The sequence below is a fragment of the Mastomys coucha genome, unplaced genomic scaffold, assembly GCF_008632895.1.
Source record: "Mastomys coucha isolate ucsf_1 unplaced genomic scaffold, UCSF_Mcou_1 pScaffold8, whole genome shotgun sequence".
NCBI lineage: Eukaryota > Metazoa > Chordata > Mammalia > Rodentia > Muridae > Mastomys > Mastomys coucha.
This window is the reverse complement of record NW_022196914.1, coordinates 35,373,507-35,394,312: the sequence shown is the minus strand read 5'-3', so window position 1 is coordinate 35,394,312 and position 20,806 is coordinate 35,373,507. Positions and strand designations below refer to the sequence as shown.

Genomic DNA, 20,806 nt, shown 5'->3' with positions numbered 1-20,806 from the left:
GATATACCACATATGTCACACACCACAAAGACACATCAAGCAGCACACAGATACATTTACCCTGTACATCACACACCACACAGATGCATCACAGACATATCACACACCTCACAGATGCATCATATTGCACATAGACACACAGCACATAGCACACATCACATATTTACTCTACACAAATACATCACAGACATATCACATACAACAAAGATGCACCACATACCATATAGGCATACACAGCACATACATCACACAGCAGACTTCACTTAGCACGCTCCAGACACACCACACAGATATATCACAGACATCCCACGCACCACACAGACACACAACATTCCACATCCTACACAGATATGGCAGGTAATTATAGGTACCACAGACAACATATCACACAAAATTATCATGCATACATTACCCACTATATACCACATTACACACAACATAATACACGAACTTCTGCCATGTTTATTTTTACCAAGTCATACATCAACATTTTATTATGAAAATTTTCAAACATCTAGAAAATTTGAAAGTGAAAATGCATATGTACTTAACACCTAGAGTCTATCACTGCTAACATTCTTCTATATAGATGATTCTTGAATGACAATGGGCTTTGCATTCTGAGGAACTTATCATAAATTGAAAATATCTTAAGTCCAAAATACACATAATACACGTATTCTACTGAAGGTCATGGCCCAGCAGCAGCACACACCACAGAGTAGAAGGGTCTCCTCACGATCTTGGGCTGCGGCCTTGAGGCTTCCATTGTGAGAGAGGGGCTCATCCTTGCCACTAGCCTAGGAAGAGATCAAAATTCCAAATTAGAAGTATGGTTTCTAGTATTAATTTTGTACCATAGCAAAACCAAAGTTTTCTAAGGTGTGCCATTATGTCAGGGGACATTACTGGCCACTCAACCATCTGTTTTCAACACTTAACTGTAAATCTTAGTTCTGGGTATATGTTACAATTGTAGCCTTCGGTGTGTTTCACTGGCATGTCTAAGTGCTGCTTCCATTTTAGTAGTTTCATTTTTGTACCTCATTTTCCACCCCCACTTCTTCTTGTCCCCCAGATACCTCATAGTTAAGAATTTCTGTCCTAGCTGGGCAGTGGTGGTGCACGCCTTTAATCCCAGCACTGGGGAGGCAGAGGCAGGCAGATTTCTGAGTTCAAAGCCAGCCTGGTCTACAGAATGAGTTCCAGAACAGCCAAGGCTATACAGAGAAACCCTGTCTCGAAAAACCAAAAAAAGAAAGAAAGAAAGAAAGAATTTCTGTCCCTCTGTTTTCCTTCTGTTTCTTACTTTTATAGGAACAAAAGTTTAAATTTTTAAAATTGCAAATTTTATCTGAGTACCATTCCATAACTGTAAAACGGTATTAGTCAGGCAGGAGTACAATTCCTCTCTCTTTCCTCGGGATGGGGGAATCTGTGGATCTACGGGTGATTTAGGCCCTATGTCCTAGAGGCCCAGTCAGTACTCTCTATTCACCTTCACTGTGGCTGAGTCGCTGGAGGTGGAGTCATGAAACACACATTTGACTGCTGTGAAAGAGAAGACAGCAGGAACCTCTGGGTCTCCATTCTAAAGAGGAAAGACAGACACATCAGCTTAAAAACAAGCAAACAAACAAACAAACCATCATTGAAACCAAAGAATCTCAGATTCCAGCATCTTAGAACAATAGTCATGTGTACTGCACAACGGGGAACCATGACTGGATTCTAGTGTGATGGACCCTGACTTCTAGCCAGTGGTGTATACACAAACAGGTGCATCCTCACCCTGCTTGGGCTCTGTGTCAGACCCTATTTTGCCAAGTCTAACACCCTGTGTCTGCAAACAGATAAGAGGTCATATCACACGCACCCAGCATCTCTGACTTATAGACTTATAGGAGTTTCTTGTAGCAGATCCAGAAGGCTAATGTAGGAGACTGGCTGGAATATCCAGGGACTGCTAATGTTAACCACATTAAGCTAGAACTCAGAGACTCAACACACGAGAACAACAATGCTAGCTATGCTGTCTACAGTGTCGAGGGTGAAATCAGGAATCTTGGGAAAAGTGAATTCCAGAAGGTTCCTGAAAGCACTTAGCCAGACTCTTCCTCAACTCCTCTGGGTAACGTTGGCTGATAAGAGGCAATGCAGCCTGTGGGACGCTGGAGAACCCAGCTGTGTGTGGAGACAATGAGTTTGTACTAATGTCTTCTGCAGCACCAGAAAACCAATTCAAACCACATGGCAGGCAGCAGCTGACCGGAACTCCCTCAAAATCAGACAAGAACACTCTTCCTATGTGAAACCCCAGTCTTTGTTCCTGTTCGCTTCCTACTTCTGTCTGTCTATTTCATGGAATATCTTACAACAGGTACAGATGCCACAGGAAATAGTCCCACTACATAGTCTAACAACCACTAGAAAAAGTGCTCTGAGAGCTTGGGGGCTAGAATTCTCCACTAAGCAATACCTGTGATTGACACTTTAGACCACAAGCACTTGCTTGCACTTGTGACTGGTTCAGTATCACATAGGACTAAGACAATAACCATGTTCAAAATGTGGTGTGTCAAAACGGACCAGTGTCTGTTTATTATCTACATCCACACTGTTAGGTTGTCATAGAAACAGTTTCTGTATCTGAAAATATAGGGACTCCAGAAACCCGGAGTGTGTCAAGTCCTGGGAGAATGTATGTGTTGACACGAGCCAGTCATGATAAGAACCTCAGAGCCTCAAACCTAGCAAAGCCTTCTCACTAGGATGAGGTTCAGAGGGATGTCAAAGTCCTCAGGGGACTGAGTACAAATGTTGACAGTGTATGCAGAATATATCCACAATAGCTTTCTTCCTCCTATGTGATTATGGCATGAAGAATGCCACCCCACACACCTCACGGAGGCCTCTCTCACTGATGTTAGCTAAATCTGTACCCCAACCCAGATTATATCATAAACTCTGCCTTTGTATTGTCTGTGTGTAGTAACCCTATCTCCTTAACTATGCAATAACTCCGCCTTTTTGCTCAACTCTATGTAATAAACATGCTGAGCCTCTGGGGTGCAGTTTCTCCAGAAGAGAGCCCAGACCACCTGATGCCAGCTCTCTGTGTACCAGCCTGTTTGTCTTTTCTTTATTACTTCACCACTCCCACCAGATCCAAGTCCCTGGAGCCCTGCTGGGTGTGGTACAAAAGAGCAGGTAGTATTATATTGAGCATTACATTTTGAGAGTTGTGACTATGGCCCCTGGTCTGTCAAATGCACACACGTTGAACTTTGCAATGCAAGGCTAACGCATCATCATACTGGAAAAGAATAAATACTATAAAGTAAAAATAATATTTCAGAAATGAGGCATGTGTATGCTCCAAAGATGAAGTCATTTGTAGCCACAGAACATGGATCTTTTTCTTTTAACCATGTTGACAAAAATGTGGAGTTTAAGAAGTAGGCCCCAAGAGTGACAGGTAGGATAACAGTTTGATTAAACAGAGGATTAAATACTTGATGAGAGAGAACTAAAAGGGAAGGCTGTGAAAATGCCAGCGGGGCTCCTGGTGGGCAGGAGACTTGGGTAAGGGGAATTTTAGATTTACTTAGAAAGTTTGCAGTTTAAAATTTTTTCTATAATGTGTATCCACTTGGTAATCAGAAACAAAATGCAGTGGTTGGGGATTTGGAGTGGAGCTCTAGTAATAGCCACAGTTAGGTTTCTGCCAGCATGTCAGGAAGAGAAACAAAAGAAAGTCTCTGGAAGTCTGCTGAAAGGATGAGGTAATATTTCAAACCGACAGTCACAGTGATTTGGTTATGCAACAGTACTGCCAATCAAGTTTCTAAGGAGCCAATTTAAACCAAAAAAAAAAAAATAGTTATTTAAAAGAAAATGATTTCCCAGAATAAGCTATCCTTGCTGATCAATGAATGGAAAAACCTAAAGCAATTGTCAGTATTTGTATGAATGATGTGTGGACCTTCAGCTATGATTTTAGTCCCAGGAGTACCTCTGACCCTGCACTGCAGGGAGAAATGGGCTGATGGAAGAGATTTTCTGCAAGGTATAAACTTCCTGGGCACAAAGGACAGGAAGGGGCCACGGGGCCAGCCTATTGTTCCCCTGTAGAGATAGCCTACCAGGGTCTTCACTGTTCCAAACACTAGCTTCTACTCAAGAAAAAGGTGTGTTTAATGCAACTCCAGTCCAAATCTTGTGTTTTTCAGCAAAGCAACGTGATTTTAAAGCTTATATGGGAGAAATAAATGGTGATAGAACTGCCAAAAGTACAGTGGAGTCTTAGGAGGGAAGTGTGCTGCTGGAAATGAGGTCTTATAATACAGAGGTGCTAAAGAACTGTGAACAGCAGAAGCTCATAAGCTGACATGCCAGCCAGTGTGTGAGGGAACTAGAGTACTGGAAAATGTGTATGTGTAATGAGGTGGCAACTAATACTTATTTTGTTGGGATAAGATGATCTTGTGTGTATCATCAAATTTAAAAAACTAAGATAACTTAAAAACAAAAATGTAAAATGATAAATAAAACTATCAAATTGTTTTGGGATATTAGCCAAAAAAAAAAAAAATTAACAAAGTGTCCTGGAGGTACTTATACAACCGTAGGTGAGGATGACTTTAATTTTTAAAGCAAAACAGAAGGGAATTTTGTAGCTTCCAAACCTTATGGCCTCCACAGTATGAGAAGACACCATAAACACAGTTTGAAAATGATCCTACCGCTTCCTTAGTAGGAAAAGAGCCATTCATATTGGAAAGCTACTTTTAACAGCAAGAACAACAAAATCCAACTGGCCAAAACATTTTTAAAATGTTTGTTCTTGAGAAAATATTTGTTCTTGAGTCAGGCTCCATGACACGGTTTTGCACCCCGACTTTTAGGTGACAAAGGCAGGGCTGGATCTCTTGAGTCTAGAAGCTTGAGGCCTGCCTGAGAGATACGGTGAGAGACTGGCTCTCATACATGAAAGTTTCTCACTGTTCTCATTGCTACTAAAATGAAACATGCCAAAATACTACTCATTTCATCTGGATAAAACTAAAAGTAATACTGTTAGTATTTATTTTCTTAATGTTAACATAAATTTGTCTGTGTACGAAACCATATCTAATGTAGGAACAAGTGTAGCTAAAGAACACACTCAACTGACACTCAGCCAAGTGCCAAGAGCTGTCCACGTGACTAGATGGCAGCAATGAAGTCTTTCTGAATTAATGTCCTGTCTAGGTAGGGGCTTTCTGGGCCATTTAGTTAGTCCTGGCTATGGCCTGATTCTGGAAGCACTGTCAAAGCTGATAAAGACCTGAAAAGATGGACTGGCACTTTGTTTGGAGTTGAAAAGAATGTGAATTGTTCAACCTTTGGTGGGAAGATTGAGAAGAAACATGGCGAGATGCAGAATGGACATCCTCCAAGCTACCGTTATCGCAGCCTGACAGGCAGTGCTCCATGAAAGTGTTAGCAAAGTCGATCCCAGACACAGCCTGAACACACACTGGGAGCAATGTCTCACACAACCCCGTGCCATGGTCCCAGCATGAGAAGGCAGGGAGTTTTTTCCAGAAGGGACTGTATCTATGCTTATATAGATACTGAGGGGGCATCTGTGGTATTTTCTGAAAACAGTAAGGAGGATACTTCAGACTTGGGAGGGGGTGAAATTTTTTATATGGTTCCTTTGTAAAGATTTATTCTAAGTGTATGCATGCTCTGCTTACATGTATGTATGTATGTGTAGCACATCTGTGTCTAATGCTATGATACTGACCAGAAGGCAGTATCAGATCTCCTGGAATAGAGTTGCAGATGACTGTGCATCTACCTTGTAAACATTAAGAACCCCAGCCTTCTTCAAGAGCAGTAGTGTTCTTAACCATTGCATCATCTCTGCAGCCCTATATATTATGGGCTGGATTTCTGTTGTATTGTCTTCTGAGCTAAGACCTCATTCTGTAATCCAGGCTAGTCTTGAACTCATCACGTAGCTAAGGGCGACCTTGGATACATAGTGAATTTAAAGCCAGCCAGGGCTACATGCTGGGTTCAAATGTTACCTTGGCATGTTATTAAGAGGGAGCATGAAGAATGTTTTTTATTTACTGGGTGCCTCTTGTGAAAAGTTGAAGCACTGAGGGGATATCACAGTTTTAATGTTTAAGAATCAAGCAAGTACTAAACCTTCCTATCTGCCATAGGTGAGTGTTGTCTGGTAATCCATGACAGTTAGATTGGCAAGAGGGACCCTAGTGATGCTCTCTGACTCATGATGTGGAGACTGGGACATTGGCAAGATCCATCACCAATTTGTGCCTTGTGGGCCTCCAGAAAGACCTATTTCTCAGAGAATCATGGAGAATGTGTCTTTCCTCTACCAGACAGGAGTGAAGGGTCTCTCTTCTATTTCCTGTTTTGTCCTTACCTCTGAGCTATCACTTCTTTGTACTTTTCATGGTGAGGCCATGACTTTCCCATCAGAATAGCCTCCTGTGCTTATGGCAGAACCACACCCCCACCCCAAGGCTTGGCCATCAGGGAAGTAACTAGAAAAGCCTCAGTACTGATCTAGGACAGCCCTGTACAGGACGCTGACCTGTGAGGACAGACCTCGCTGACCGAGGACAGAGTAACTATTTCTAGCCTTCTCGGCAGACCCCTGTATCACCTGCTATGTCTTGGCTGGGGGACAATGACTGAGGGCTGGATAGGGATATGCATATGTGTGTCTGTCTAAGGAGGCTCCAGTGAACATCTAATTATTTTTTTTCTTTAATTTGTATTAACAGGCCCTAGAGGTGACAGAACTGAGAGGGTCAAACGTAACACCCACAAACCCAAAAAAGCCTTTGTGTGTTAACTGCTTAAAATACGCAGGCATCTGTGCTTATCGTGTGATGAACAGAGAAAGTACAGCAGAAAGCCAAGGTGGGATGTTCTGTTACTCTGTGTAACCATGTCTCGTTATGACTTTTCTTGACTATATTAAAAACATGAGAACAGAGTACACTATAAAATAACCATTTCCCCTCAGTGTTGGGGCCAACTTCTGTCTCACAGTTCTGATGGCATGTACCTTGCTCTTAGACAGAACTGTCTCTTGGGAAGCATTCTTACTCAATACCTCCTTGACTGAAGAATGAATTCAGTGACAAAATCTGACTCTTAGGATCTTGTAATCTAAACCAAGCACTGTTATGGGGTGATAGGTACACAGCTTCCCACATGGCTATACATGGATGCAGAAAAATAAGCAGACAGAACTAGAGAAACAGCTTAGTGGGTAAAGCGCTTGCCCTGCAAACATGAGAGTATGAATTTCATCCCTAGCACACATGTGAAAGGCCCGATGTGGCAGCATGTGCTTGTAATCCCAGCACTGGGAAAGCAGAGATGGAAGGATCCCTTGGAGTTCCTTGGCCTGCAAACCTAGCTAGGTCAGCAAGCGCCTGGTGGGTTGTGGGTGGGGAAGAGAGAGAGAGACAAAGATAGAAGTAGAGATAATGGATCTCAAAAAGTAAAATGAAAAGCAATCAAGAAAGGCATCAATCAATCTCTGGCCTCTGTACACATGTGCATACACATATGCATGAATACACACGCACACAAAGCAGTCTTATTTTATGCTTACCAATGAAAGTACAGCTGGGAAGGAATCTTCTCGGTTGGTACAACCACATAACCTGCTATGAATGTCAGTAAGCTGAGGGAAACAACTGTTTTATACTATGCCGTCCCATCATCTGAAACATCACACCACAGATGAACTATTTTCTAAAGCCCTTTGGGTTAAGATGAGCCAATAACCGGGTTTTTTTGGTTTTTTTTTTCAGATAAAATACCACCAGGAGGCCCCACTCACCTGGGCGGGGACTTAGGCCAGGTCAAGTTGTTACTCTTTTCCTGTGGAGCAAAAGAAAGTGCACAGCTGAGAGATGAAGCTATTATGGCAAGCTTCCTCCCTGCCCTTCTCAGCTAGAGCCCATCTTCAGTTTTGAGAGACAACGCCTGGGAAGGACATTATTCAGGGCACAGTTCCCTTCCTCAGAGAGCACACTTCCTCAGAAATATGTTTATGTACACGTGTGTTTTCCTTTCTCCACGGCTGGTGGGAGAGGGCTTGACAGCTGGCTGGGCAGTACTATTTATGCCGCTTTCTAAGGACTGCCTACTGCTTTCACCACTGAATTTATATTTCCATTTCACCTTCTACTCTTTGGGACTTTTGGTCCCTCTGCTTTGTCACTAACGCGGTTCTGTCAGACATTTTGATAGAGGTTAGCTGGTGAGTGTGTGGGTATGTTATCATGGTCTTACCACCTTCCATGGGCTTCCTTAATATCCACATCCTCTTTAGTGAAGGAGTTGATCAGATTCAGGTCCATTTCATTAAAAAGCCATTAGTATTTTTTGGTATAAGTGTGTGGTTTAGAAATATCTTGACAATCAATGGCTTGTATATTTTATTATCTTAATAACAGTTTTCAAAAATAAAATTTTATGTTTCATAAATTGCAATGTCTCATTTATCTAGATGTTGATCTCACTGTTATATTGGTGGAAATTGCTGAGTTCGTGGTCATAAGGGTTTTTTTTCTCTCTAAAAATGTTATAATTTAGCTCTCAAACTTGGACCAGTGGTTGGTTTTGGGTGCTTTATCAGGATGAAGAACTCAAAATAGTTTTCAGCCTTGGCTATATTCAGCTCAGGACCAGCCAGGGAAGCCATCTTTCCAGTTAACCTTGCTATCTTTGTTTAACACAAGCTGATCAGAAATGAAAGGTATAATTCTGAGCCTTTATTCCATTTATCTGGTACAAGGCTGTTATAAAGATATTAAGCTACTAGTGTACACAATGTTTAAGAATCCTGTTGCCAATAAACAAACTGTTTCCTGTTGTTCACTGTATGCCTTAAGCTATCATTGCACTGGCTTTAGTATGATGTCAAAGGTGGAGAGAGTAGATGTCCTCATCTGTTCCCAGCTAGGGGTGGAAGGTCACTCTTTTGTCATGAAAGTGACAGAACAAAGAGATCTTCATAGTTTTCATCTTATTCTTGGGTGGTGGGTATTTTCTTTTTAATCATAAGTGAGGTTTGAATATAGTCCACATTCATTTTTTGTATGAGTTGGCATGATCATGAGGTTTTTTGTTGTTGTTGTTTTGTTTTGTTTTTTTTGTTTTTCAAGACAGGGTTTCTCTGTGTAGCCCTAGCTGTCCTGGGACTCACTCTGTAGACCAGACTGGCCTCAAACTCAGAAATCCACCTGCCTCTGCCTCCCAAGTGCTAGGATTAAAGGCGTGTGTCACCACTGCCTGGCTGATCATGAGGTTCTTGACCTTTATCCTGTTAGTATTTTATTACATAACTGATTTACAGATGTTAAATAGATGCATTTCTAGAATAAACATCACTTATTCATGGTGTACAATCCTACGTGTGCACTTGCTAGCATGTGCTGGTTGGACAGTGTTTCGTGTAAAGATACTTGTTTCCTGAGTATCTTTAGCTCACTATAGTCTTCTCTTGTGCAGACGTTGTCTGGCTTTAGTATCAAGTTAACCCTGGTGTCCCTCCCTCCTCTGTAACCTGAGTTTGTGTAAGACTGCTTTCTTCCTTCTCCTCCCCTTCTTCTTGTTTTATTTTTATTTATTTGAGAATTTCATACAATATACTTTAATTATAATTTTCCTCTCCTTCCCAGACTCCCCATAATATTCTTTCTGTCTCTTAAAAACAAAACAAAAACAAAATAACACACACACACATGCATGTACACATACATACACACACATGCATGTAAACATACACACACATGCATGTACACATACATACACACACACACACACACACAAAAACCCAAGCAAAGAAAACATGAAGTCTGATTGGTATTAGTTAACTACTCCTAAGGATGAGGCTTGCCCAGGAGTGTGGTTGGCACAGAGATACTGTGCCACACACCACACAGACATACTACATAAATACATAATACACTTTACACACTATATAGTCACACTGCGCACACCATATACTATACACCAGATTCTGCACAACATAGAAACATCACACAAACACACCAATACCTCATATGCCATGCACAGGCACACACACACACACACACACACACACACACACACATATACACACACACCTCACAGACCACACAGACACATCACACATGCACAGACCTAGCACACAAACTCACCATACATCCCACTTACTACACAAGCATACCCCCTACCATATACACCACACACCACATAAACACTACTCATAAATACATACCACACAGATGCATTACATACCTATAAACAAAACACATACCACATAATGCACCATATACCACATAAACACTACACATTACACGGAAACATCATATACCACAAAGATATATAACATACCATATACATATATCACATATTATACACATAACATATACATTATTGCCATACATAGGCACACATATTACAATTGACACAGCTAAACTACACTTAAACCATGCATCATCTACTTTACGTACATCCCACACAGAAATACCATACATGAAAACACTGCACATACGCATGTACACATTACACACTATGCAACAGAAAAACTAAGTACTACATGTATACAAACCACACTACACCACACACTCCCAATGAGTCGCAGGACAGTATCAACAGTGATATCAGTGCAAAGCTGGAAGGTCTAGGGTACCTCCACACATTGGCCTCAGCCCTTCCATGAGCATGGCACAGAGGGACAGGCACACCTGGGGAAGGTTCCCCTTCTGTAGAGGCAGCTCTTTCTTCTGTGCTGGATGTGAATTCTTCTGGAATCGGGTCTGCATCATGTAGTCATATGTGCTCAGATTCTTAACAACTACAAAGGGGGAAGGCAGGAAAGGACAGGGTCACCCAGCAGCCATGCAAAATATCACACCGAATCTCATGTGCAGTGTGCAGTCTACCTTGCCAGGGAATGACTGTCCTGCCTTGCATGTCCCAAGAACAGGAGGAGAACCAGGTATGTCAGGCCAGACAAGCAATGCTCTGCATATTTTATGTGGGACAGGACCTAACTGTTCCCTACTGCCCAAGACAAAGCATCCAATTTAGCATAGAGATGTGGTATCCCAGAGGTGTTGGACTATGGCACCTCTCATGAGTCCCCTGCTTTCCATATCATGACAGACTACTCCAGAACCTCTTGGGATGGCTTCAAGAGGGCAGGCTTGCTGGTAGAAATAATGGACCCCTGAGCTGACCCTGAAGTCTACTCACCCTGTACCTGCTTCCCTCAATCCATGCAGCCACTTCACCCTAGGTGCAGAGAAAGCAGAGAGCACAGGGCTACCAACAAATGTGAAGCATGCCAAGCAACTCCAGCACAGCTGGGACTTTGGCTTCCACACCCAGCAGAAGCAATTTGGGTTACTTCAAGAAGATTGGATGTGTTTTTGAGAAAAGAGTTGTAAGTGCCTATCTCAGCTCCATGCTTCCGGGGAGGGGTCTGACTTTTCAAAACCTACTTACATGGGGGCAGGTGGTTTGCAAGTATTTATGAGGAGCTACAGGGCTACTCAATCACCCTATCTGTAGCTCAAGTACCAGATGTGGCAGGCCACCTCATCCCCCAAAGGTCCTACAGAATTTGGCTTTATGCTGTTAAGCTGTGATCCAGTCTCGTTAGCTCTCAGCACCTATGTCAGCATAAGTCTGTGGGCCAGCACTTCCTTAAACTCTTATTAGAGCATTCCTTCTTCCTGGAAGGAAGCCGGCAGATGAGTAATGTCCCTCCCTGTATGTCCTTTAGGATGACCAGGTACCAACAGCTAGCTCTGGCAATGTATGGACTCGGCCTTTTCTCCACTGGAATCAACATATTATTTCTCACCCAGCATGACCACACTCTCTCTCATCCCTCCATTAGAGAAGCTTCAGCTTCCCACACTTGCTGGGCATTGAGCCCTCAAATCTCCTGCCCATCTTCAAAGTGGTGCCTGACAGAGGGCCATACACATGGGTGCTTGTACCCTAAGATCCAGTCCTTGAGTGTAGGCTAGATCTACAGACTAAGCTTTCGGTGAGTCTTATCCATAGCCCGGGTATTCTGCTGTCCTGCCCCTTCCACAAAGCAAGTCACTGTTGTGAGACACTTGGCATTCCATCAGGAAGGATCAGGGCAAAGTGGTAGATGAGTGACTTAGAGGAGCTACCTCTGCCAGCCACCTTTCAGGGAGTTTAGAAGAAGAATCTTATGGTGTGTGTGTGTGTGTGGTGTCAGGGTGGTCAGTGAATCCCAATGTGAGTGCCCTGAAGAGGATTCGGCTGAGCTGTGTTTACCCCAGCCCTACAGTGATGAATGAGAGCTACAGTTTTGGACAGGCTTACTAATATAGAACAATAACCAACATGCCGTGGAAATACTTGATGTCTAAACTCAGGTTCAGCCTGACTCCTTCCCTCTCAGAGGCACACTTTCTAGTATCATGCTGAACAGCCCTATCTTTAGTAATACACCAGTTCCAGCTGCCACTGGTTATACCTTGTCCTGCTCTCAGCCCTGTGAGCCCATCCTGAGTGTCATTAGGAACAGTGGTGGCAGCAGCTCTTAGTGGCTAGCTGCCCCTGGCTTGTTCTCCAGAGTGTGGCACAGCAGATGTGGTATCACCTGCACTACACTTGGACACTTTTGAAAGAGTAATTCAGGTACCAATTCTGGGCATATCCCTGGTCTACAGAGGATGCCTGGAACTGGGAATACTCTCAGGGCAGGCCCCTCTCAGTACTATATTCTCTCAGAGGGAAGCATGTCATTCTTCAGGAAGTACAGCACCATGGGTCTCTATGAATCTCCTATCCACCACAAAACAGACAGTGCAGGCAAACTGCAGCTCCCTATGGGCAAGAAAAGCCAACCTAGACCAGCAGGCACAAGAACAGAAGTCTAGATCTGTGGCTACACCACACACATTTCCAGCCAATTCACAGGCCTTCGGCTTCATAGTAGCTGGGATTCGCTTGACCATCACACACCCAGGTTACGTTTCTGGACAGGAGAGATGAAAGCAAGTCCCAGTCAGTATTCTGGAGTAGGAGAGGAAAAGCAGCTCACTGAGGGCACTTGAATTCACTCCACAGAAAGAAGACTGAGCAATATTCTCCTGGCCTCTGTCACCTTCCCCTTGCTAGGATCAAGGGTCTTGGGGACAAAAGCTAGTAAGTGGTCACTCTCTTAGCCCTTGGAGCTGGAAAGTGCTATCAAGAAGTATGCCCAGCATATGTGGCCCAGTGCACGGGCCATAGAAATTCAGTCTGGGCTCTCTGTACCATGTCTCCCTTTCTATCTGAGTTCTGCATGCATGGGGCCGTTGGTTTCTGCAGCTTTCAGCCTGGGGTCTATGCTCTCAGAGCTAGGTAAAGATATCATGGGCATAACAGGGCACCACCTAGCATGTCTTCCTGTCTTGGGTCATGTGAGTCCTCCTGACCCTTTCTGGTCCAGGCAGAGCCTTCTGTGGGAAGAAGCCAACATTTTGTGATGCTCACTCTTCTGGACTTAGCACATTCATAACTTACATGCAGGCTTTACTGCTCATCCTATGCAGTCTGATGTTCACAGAGCATGTCTCAGTAATGTGCTGTCTATACAATGTGCCTCAATGCCATTGACCCCTCTCTACCAGAACGTGGATGACTCCAAACCTCATCCACAGATGCAACCCCACCCCCCTTACCTTGGGCTGGCACATGTTAAGCACAAAGTCCTTGCTATGAAGTGGCTAACACAAAATTTGTGTCCCTGGTAAGTATGGACCCAGTAATCCTCAGGATCTATGAGTGTAGGTTCTGTGGGGAGAACTGGAGTGACATCAGGTGCTGGACCTAACTCTAAGGGAGAGAGAGGGATGTCTAGATAAAGAAGGAAGTGTGTTCTACACAAGTTCAGGTGCTAGGAAAGATGGTATTACTGATAAATCTGAAAGCATTTAGACATGAGAGAAGTTTCCAGATAAGCTTAGAATTAATGTTTTCAAATTCCTATCTATAAAAGTAGTGGGGAGCTTTAAAAGTAAACCAAAAGATACATCATTCTGAGTGTTTAAGTCACAGGAAATGTGAGGTGCTCTCCTAGTTTTGTTATTGATAAAATAGTACATGGTGTTCTGTTGAAACATAGGCTTGAGGCTTGGTTCTCTCCCACTCTATAAATACATCCAAACATGCATATGTATAAATGAACCAGGTCATTCTTATGTACAACCTAAAAATATAACTTCAAATTAAAGCAAAAATATTTAATCCAAGGATCATCACTATGTTTGGAAGAGAAGAAAGAGAAGGAGGAGTGAGAAGAAGGAAGAAGGAGGAAGAAGAGAAGGGGAAGAAGAGAGGAAGGAAGAGGAAAAGGAAGAAAGAGAAGGGGAAGGAGAAAGAGAAGAAGAATCTAAGTCTCAAATCACCAATGCTGAAGTCAGGAGTGTGTGTTAAACATACTTGTAGGCTAAGAAGCATGCTCTTTAGGTTCATGGTAATGCTGCTGGTAAGAATCCTAAGTTATAAGTGGGATCTTTCCATGGGAGAAGGCTAGCACTCTGCCAGGCACCATTATCACAGCCTCAGGCAGGATCTGTACTACCATCAAGGTTTGGATAAGTGAAACTGGAGGAAACCCACACTGCAGGAGTAGCCAGGCCTACCATTGCAAGAGAGCAAAGAACTTTCCCTACAGCAGAAAACATGTATACAGAAGAGGTGGCTCTAACTCAACACTTTCTTAGGCAGATGGTCATATTAGTATAAAAGGTGTCTGATACACATATTTGTGGATATAGTCTTCTCTTTGGATGAGGAAAACCAGTCCTTTGAGGTTACATTTCATTGTTATAACTTCAGCTTGTTGCTTTCCTAAATCCTCCTGCTCCTGGTGTCCTGCTCTTGGATAATAGTCATATTCCCTTATCTGTGTACTTTAGTGTCTCCTGTGCTTTCTGTGGGCTTCTGAACATGAATTCAGTTCCTCGCTGGACTTGCTGGCCTTCTTTTGGTATCTCTTTCCTGTAGTCTGTCCTTTTTCTATGAACTCATTTCTGGCAAGGCTTCCCGAGGCACTGTTTCTATCAAGACAGGTGAACTAAAGTGGCAAGACTAGAGTGGTACATACTCAGGTAGAAGTGGAAGAGGAGCAGGTGCCCGAGCAGCACAAAGCTGGCCATGGAGAGCAGCAGTGCCATCACAGCGATGAAAAGGACCACGGAGGTCTTCACAGGCACAGGCCACAGTGAGAGGAACAGCAGCCATGTGTTCTCAGAGCTGATCTCTATGAAGACAGAGAGACATGCCCATCCAGCACCTATCCAAACTGCAGCCCCTGTGGTCAGGTAAGCAGAGGGATAGCACTTGCTAGGGTGAGTGAGGACAGCCAGCCAAGGGATGGGTTTTGCCCCGCATCTGCCCTACTCTATGGGCCCACTGACTGTGGCTAGCACTATGATATGATTCCCACTTTATGGATTCAATATGATGGAAGTTCCTGAATACTGGAGGGCAGAGCCAGCTCCTCCCCTCCCCCTCTCCAAAGCCTTGACCTTTATTTCAGAGCGATCTCTTCACAGACATCAGTGAAGACCGAGCCCTCTTGGTACATTTCTTGAACACTGTTCACTATGGCCCTCAAGATCAAGACTATGGATATGGGGTTTCCAAAGCTGTATGGCAGACCACTAAAGGACCAGACTCCAAACCCAAGCATGTTGACCCTTACCACATTCTAGAATGGTGCTAAGCTCTTTCTAGAATGAACTCCTATGTGTGCAATCTGAAAAGGGAATACTATATGCTGCCTTTTGGGCTGGACCACCAGATACCAACTCACAGATGTCCCTTACTCAGTGATGGCATGGTGGACTCTCGCCCCCGAGATGCCATGGACTCTGTAGGGTCCTGGAATGGCAAGCCAGGAAGTGACCTCCACTCATACTCAAAGAATCCCAAGTCTACTCCTAGGAGAGATGTGTTCCACTTCTCTGCACCACATCTGATGTCATGGTCAGTGGCCCCAGCTGGGTCACCATACTCTGATTTTCTCTATTCCCTTCTTTTTCCTTTCCTTTCCTTTTCTCTACTTACTCAGCATGGCAACTGTTTAGGAAAATGTAAAAACATTATTAATGAAAGGGCCATTTTGGTTGTTTCCAGAGCATGCTAAGGAGTACCAAGAAGTCCTAAGAAGTTACAGGGGATACAGAAGCTGAGGTCCTTCCACATGGATCTCACAAAGTTCTTTCTTAAAAGAACATTCTGTCATATTTGTTCCAGGGATGCCCCCAAGACAAGTGGTACACAGGTCCTAACCTTTCCTGTAGCAGGGCTTGGGTAGATGCCTATGATGCTTGAAACGAAGGTGGGGTGGCATGCTCCTGGTCCATAGGATAACCAGCAAAGGAACATCCCACTTTGGTCACCTGTGTCAGTATCTTGGGGCTGTTGTAACAAATGATCATAAGCTGGTAGCACTTAGGCTATACAGTAATCCTCTCACACCTGTAAGCCACAAAATGAAATCAGAGTATCCTCTCTGTGGTTCCAGAAGATGGCCCTTCTATCCTCTTCCTGCTCTGAGTGCTCCTGGACTTGTGGTTATATTGCCCAGCATATGAGTCCTACCCCCATAGGTCCTTTGCAAGTCTGTATTTCCTCTTGTTTTTCCTGACGACATTGGCACTGGATTTGGGCACATGAGGGGCCTAGAATGAGCTTCTTAGCTCAGAATTACTAGCCATATCCACAGAGACACTTTTTTTCAAATAATGTGCCATCTCATGTCCAGGTCAGGACTTGGACACATTTTGAAGGCCATGTTCAACCCAATCCCTTTCCTTCTTGCTTGTTTCAGACATTAATGTCATGGGCTTGGACTTCTGGACATATGTAATCACAGAATCACTGAGTTTCTCCTCAGAATCTGTGTCTGGACATATAATAGTCCCACTCTTTTCTGTTCCTGTCTACAAGTAGTTGTCTCCTACAAGATAGGCACTTGCCTTCTCCACCCAGCACTGCTAAATAGTCCACCGTCTAGGTGCTCAAGACTGACTGAAGGGTGAGGGTATACCTCACTCTAATCCCTGGTCTCAGGTCAACTGGAGAGTGAGGGAATATAGATGGGTTGATGTGAGGCCTTGAAGCCTAATGCTTGGCACATGGGAACAAGACAGTAGCAGTCCCTGAGCATCAGAAAGGTACCTTTATATAGAGGATCCGTGCGAAGCTCATCAGGGTTGATAAAGTACTGGATGAAGACGTACAACAAGATAATAATCAAACCAAGAAGCCCAACTACAGCTGAGGCCACAGAGCAGAAGAAGAACCTGCATGAGAGAATATTGCTCAGAGATGAGCAAGTGAGGGGTTAGGACAGACTAACACCCAGCTGAGTACACAAGTCAACACACAGGCCTGGTGTGGTAATGTGGAAGCACAGAACCCAAAGACTATTGGTGTCTTCTCCACCATCCCTCCTGTGTTCTTTCTACCATGCCTTTCACATACTCTAGGTAGATTCTGGCTCATGATTGTATTGATCCATGTTTCCCATAGCCTTCTACCTGAGCCCTCATGTCTTTCCATCCTGCAGTATAGACAAGAATGCCATTCCCATCCAATAGAAAAAATTAATCCCCAAGGTGGACAGAACATCTTCCAGCAAGTGTCCTATAATCATGGCCACTCAGGAATTACAGCTTTTCTTGTTTTCTTGTTGTCTTTGGTTTTGTTTTTGTTGATGCTGTTCCTCCTCCTCCTCTTCTTTTTCTTCTTCTACCTTTTTCTTCTTTTTTCTTTTCCTTCTTCTTATCCTTCTTATTTCCCTTGTTTTCCCTCTTCTTGTTCTCTTTCTCCACCTCCTCATTGTTCTTCTTCCTCCTCCTCCTCTTCTTGTTCTTTCCTCCTCTACCTTCTTCATCCACTGCCTTCCCATGCACTGTGTTGAGCTTCCCCAGGCTTTATTGTACCCCATTCTGCCATATCCATATGGCTTCATGTTTATTAGGGCTGTGAGATGGGCTTCTATTCAATTCTGGGGCCAAATTATATCAAAATGCCATTGAAGGTCAAGAGAGATGGCCCAGGGGTTAAGAGCACTGACTGCTCTTCCAGAGGACCAGGGTTCAATACCCAGTATGTATGTGGTAGTTCACAACTGTCTATAACTCCAGTTCCAGGGTTATATGATGATGCCCTCTTCTGACCTCTGAGGGTAAGAGGTGCCCAGATGCACACAAAACATCCACATACATGAACTAAAAATAAAAATGTTTAAATGGTTTCTTTTAGTGTCATTGACACCACTCATGCTTTCTTGGGTTTTGGAGAATGAGGGGACAGAAAGTGAAGATGCTAAGAATCAGTGTTAACTCGTGAGAATGGGTGGTACCTCCATCACCCTCTGTTCTTCCCTTGACCACAACTTTGGCACACAAAAGCCATGTCTCAATGCCACAGCAAGTGTGCTTTCTTCTGCCCTCTCCCCACTCATGGGCAGACCACACCTCACCTATTCCAATTTGCCTTCCCAGAAACTGTTTGACTAGCCAAAAAAAGCTAATGATTCTCTGTGATCAGGCAGTATGAAGCTCTCAAAGAATCTCCTGGCAAATCCAGTCACTGCCAGAACCATGATGATCACTTGAAGGCCACACTGGGATACCTATTAACAGTAGTTGTCCCTGGATGAATGGCAGGAACATCATAGCCCAATGTGTTGTCAGGGCAGGGAAAAGAACGGGGTTGGTGTAAGGGGCTACTATATCGTGTTCATCTTTAGTACTCACAGGGCTGATGGACAATCTAGGTCAGTGGTTCTTAACCTGTGGATCAAAATTCCTTTGACAAACCTTTATCTCCAAAAATATTTACTTTACTATTCAGTAATGAAATATTTACATTACTATTCAGTAACAGTAGCAAAATTACAGTTATGAAGTAGCAATTAAAATAATTTTATGGTTGGGGGTCACCATAGCATGAAGAACTGTATTAAAGGGTCATAGCATTGGGAAGGTTGAGTACCACTGATCTATGTCCTGACCTGATGCCCAGTAGCTTTCTGGATTCTGCATTCATGATCAGGGTGATGCCTTAAGATGACATAGATGCTTACTCCTGTGCTCAAGGATCTAGTCACTGTTCCTTGATTAATGACCATGACACTGAGAAGGTAGATAGTCTTGAAGTAAGTTTAGGAGGCTAGGCCAGGATTAGACCTACTGTTCATGATGAGCACTCTATTTATGGACTTTGTGAGTGTGAACTTGGCCCACATGTTTAGGAACAGCCCTACCACGCACATATCAAACCCAGCAGCACGCAAACACTAAACTCTGCCATAGCTGGAAACAGACATGGCCCAAAGGTCATCCTTTCCCTGTGAAGTTCCCCAGAGTCTATGGCCCCCTTCATTCCATCACATGCCACCTATTCCTACGAATCCCAGGCCACAGATCCCTCCCATAGGTCACAGCCTTGACTCTTGAGAGTGCCTCACCAGTAGTTTCTTTTGCCCACACAGTTGTTCAGCCATTTGCAGTGGTGGTCAAAGCCAGAGACACATTTGTTGCAGGAGCTGCAATGTTTGGCTTTTTTGCTCCTGGAAGAGAAATTGGGAGAAACAACTTGTTAGCCCCAGTGCACCATGGGAACTACGTGTCTACCATGAAATGGTAGGGGTAGGGCCTCCATCTGAAGACACTGGGGAACTGGAAGTCTGCAGAAAAGACAAGGCCATCTTGGACAGAGGGATGAGCCTGTGCTCATGGGGATTGTTCCTGGAAGGTGGACTTACAGGACTTCCCTGTAAGTAGGTTTGTTTGCTAGACGGGAGTCTGAAAGTTCTACCTAGGAGTTGAAGGCTGATAGTTCACCCAGTGCCTACAGTGCCCTCCTGTAGCAAGTCAGTGTGCTATCCTGCTCAGGTGCTGGAGACTTTGGACCTCACCAGGCATCAGTTGAAATTGTCTTCCCTCCTCCCCAGTTGGAAACGTGAGGTTTATCAGAAAAACCACAAGGAAGTAGCATGCTTGCCCCACCACCACCACCACCACAAAGAGGGGCCTGTGTGTACAAGATGACCTGAGAAAGACACAGCTGGGCCTCAGACTGCAGCTCTTCACACCAAGGGAGAGAGGTATTGGGAACTTGGAGGCAGGACTGTCAGCCTATAGGGTAGGACAGTATAGTTCGGCCTGCTAGGAGGCTGTGAGCACGTGACTGAGCCCTCCCTGGAGTGCCACAAAAGCTAGTGCCCAGCAACACCAGGCTCATCTGGGTAACTGTGGGGCCACAGGTCAGCAGGACTCTATACCCAAACTCCTACTCCACTCACACGGTAACCTCACACAGGTGGCAATACTGGTTCTGAATCACATGTGCGTATTTGGACCTGTCGAAGGTCGGCACAGGCTCCATGTAGTCCTTTTTGAGTCGGACATTGCTGTCAGCTGGATCGATGGTAATTGCGATCAAGTGCATGATGAGGTGGAACGTGAACACCCCACCCATCACCTGGGCTGTCAAGGAATACACAGCCCTGAGCCTGGCTGGCATGATGAAAAGAGTCTCTCCGTGGGACAGACAGTTGTCAGAGACTAAGGGAAGACCCTGGGACTCCTAGCCATTGATGTCTGCAGCATCCGAGAGCAAATCCCATAGAGACACTCACTTTGACCAGACAAGCCAGCTAACTACTGGCCGCAGTGTTCATAAGCCCTGAAATGTCTTATGTGGCCAGGGACAAAAAAAA

General features: G+C 44.1%; 1 protein-coding gene across 4 annotated transcripts in view; it reads right to left on the bottom strand.

Moving 5' to 3' along the window:
* Positions 1-465: 465 nt before the first annotated feature.
* LOC116083637 (probable palmitoyltransferase ZDHHC11) overlaps positions 466-20,806 on the bottom strand; it is a 30,257-nt gene continuing 9,916 nt past the window's right edge. The window contains exons 3-10 of one of the 4 annotated variants that reach the window (XR_004115823.1): positions 20,390-20,568; positions 19,553-19,654; positions 17,254-17,378; positions 15,173-15,328; positions 10,724-10,888; positions 7,883-7,923; positions 1,499-1,591; positions 466-800 (exon numbers count right to left, since the gene is read on the bottom strand). Coding sequence is in view for 3 of the 4 variants with exons in the window: in XM_031360408.1 (XP_031216268.1) it covers positions 1,501-1,591; positions 7,883-7,923; positions 10,779-10,888; positions 15,173-15,379; positions 17,254-17,378; positions 19,553-19,654; positions 20,390-20,568 (855 nt within the window). In the remaining variant the exon portion in view is untranslated. Of the gene's footprint in view, positions 801-1,498; positions 1,592-7,882; positions 7,924-10,723; positions 10,889-15,172; positions 15,380-17,253; positions 17,379-19,552; positions 19,655-20,389; positions 20,569-20,806 lie in introns of those variants that run through there. The other 3 variants (XM_031360408.1, XM_031360409.1, XM_031360410.1) reach the window with 3 other exon arrangements.